Source organism: Mustela nigripes, chromosome 14 (assembly GCF_022355385.1).
Source record: "Mustela nigripes isolate SB6536 chromosome 14, MUSNIG.SB6536, whole genome shotgun sequence".
Taxonomy (NCBI): domain Eukaryota; kingdom Metazoa; phylum Chordata; class Mammalia; order Carnivora; family Mustelidae; genus Mustela; species Mustela nigripes.
The window spans coordinates 28,644,376-28,646,517 of record NC_081570.1 but is presented as its reverse complement, the minus strand read 5'-3'; the positions used below and the strand labels follow the sequence as shown (position 1 = coordinate 28,646,517).

General features: G+C 60.3%; 1 protein-coding gene across 3 annotated transcripts in view; it reads left to right on the top strand.

Moving 5' to 3' along the window:
• The window catches only part of EPHA10 (EPH receptor A10), a 38,505-nt gene extending 37,226 nt beyond the window's left edge, over positions 1 to 1,279 (top strand). For all 3 annotated transcript variants that reach the window (XM_059377316.1, XM_059377317.1, XM_059377315.1), the window contains 2 exons: positions 573 to 728; positions 856 to 1,279. In XM_059377316.1, the coding sequence (XP_059233299.1) occupies positions 573 to 728; positions 856 to 970 (271 nt within the window). In that variant the 3' untranslated portion in view covers positions 971 to 1,279. The remainder of the gene's footprint in view (positions 1 to 572; positions 729 to 855) is intronic.
• Positions 1,280 to 2,142: the final 863 nt, after the last annotated feature.

Here is a 2,142-nt window from a genome sequence, read left to right as displayed (position 1 = left end):
CCCCTACCTGCCCCACCCCACTTGTGCCCCCCAACTACCCCCCTCCCAGTCCTACCCCACTTTTCCAGGTAGGACTGCTCACGCAGTTGCCCTGGATAGATCTGCTACTCCGCCTGCCTTAGACACATGGATATTGTCCTCCATTTTAGTCACTCTATTTGTCCTGGGTTTTGCCTCACACGTCCCAGTAAAATGACCACCAACTGGGTGAATGCGTGTGGAAATAGTTCTAACAGGTTTGTAGTTGCAATAAATAAGTGAAGTGAGTATTGTAGTTGTCCCAAATATGACACGGGTCACCCCCCAAATCATCCTAGGTGTGTCCTATCCCCCAAGACTGTTCCAGATACTCCCAGTACCTTGAGCTGGCTCAGGTGCAACCCGTTCTCTACCTACCTGCCTGCGTATCTTGAAACCCATCCCTCTGTTCTGATGATGTCTCGTACTCCGTGGGGCCAGGTCCGCCCTGGGGCTCGGTTGCTTTCCCCTTCTCCTGTCCTTTCTCAGCTGGCCTTTCCTCAGGAGGGTGGCCAGGTCTGCTGTGGACTGACCATAGCTCCTCTGCCCCCCAGACCCCCCACCCCCCTGGCGGACCGCGCCTTCTCTGCCTTCCCATCCTTCGGCTCCGTGGGTGCATGGCTGGAGGCCCTGGACCTGGGCCGCTACAAGGACAGCTTCACTGCCGGTGGCTACGGGAGCCTGGAGGCCGTGGCTGCCATGAATGCCCAGTGAGTCAGAGGAATGTGTCCGGGAGGCCCGAGCCTGTCCCAGTTCTGGGCCCTTCCCTGTCCCGGCGGAGGGAGGGAGAGCAGAAGACGGTTGGAGCCAGTGGGGTCTGACCAGCCCTTCTTTCAGGGACCTGGTAAACCTGGGCATCTCGTCGGCAGAACATCGAGAGGCCCTCCTCAGCGGGATCAGCGCCCTGCGGGCATGTGTGCTCCAGCTGCAAGGCCAGGGGGTGCAGGTGTGAGCTGCGCCGGCCCTCGGGGGCCAGGACCCCAGCCCTCACAGGGACCCTGGCCCGCCGCGCCCCGGCGGGGTCGGAGTGAGCGCGTGTTCCCTGCATTCGGGGCCTGGAGCGTGCCTGGGACCACAGTTCCCCTCCTTTCACTGCCTACTCCTCCCATTTTCCCTGGTCTGGACCCCTTGGCTGACTCAGCCCCCCTGGCCAGAGGGTTCACATCCCTGGGGAGAACCTCCGAGATAACACAGGGGAAAATGCAAGGTCCCAGAGACCATGGTGGGTGGGACGGAGAGGGAAGATGTATCTTTAAATTGCCTGGTTCATGTTTTCCTGTCTTCCATACCCACTGGGGCCTGAGGTCTACCCCTGTGGGTTCCCCTTTTCCCCACAGACCTATTGGCCATTTGGCAGCATGGGTCCCTAATAAGTTCCCAAGAGACCTGGCAGGGACCACTGCTTTCTGGCAGCCTGTCCTGAAGGGTCCCGGAAAGGCGAGGTCCTCAGCTTCCTGCACGAGAGCTCGGCCCTGTCCGCACACTGGTCCGGGGGCCCAGGCAGCAAAGGTGGTGCTGAGCTCCTGGCCTGGACCCTAAGGGCCCCAGACTTGGAATTGATTTCTGCCTCCCCTGGCCTTGGGCTGGGAGTTCAGGGTAAGGGAGAGGGTCCTGGCTAGGCCATTAAGGTTCTGGTGCTCCCCTGAGGCCCAGCGAGGCCTCCCCTTTGCATTCCTTTTATAAATTCACTGGCCTGGACATCTGAGACAAGCATGAGGGGAGAGGCTTTCTACCTGGAAGACCCATGAGCGTTGCTGTCCTGCCACGGGGGATGGCAAAGACGTCCTCAGGGTGGACCTTCTCTCTCCGACAGGCTCTGAGCCATCAGAGAGAAAAGATAGAGCCTGGCGGAGGAGTGAGGGCCGGGGCTGGGGTTGGAACCCACGGGCCCACCTCCCAGTCCAGGGCAGTCCAGAGTTTGGCTCTGGAGAGAGAATCCCTGGTCCTACCTGTACCCCGTGGAAGCCCAGGGGTGCTCTGAGGTAACCACCTCTCACAAGTGCTGTCTCCTGGGCGCCACTCAACCCCCTGGAGAAGGTTCAGCACCTTCTCCCTCTGGTTTCTGTGGGGCTCCAGCAGGAGCGGCCACACTGAACTAACTCCAGAGTTCCTTATCCGGAAGGG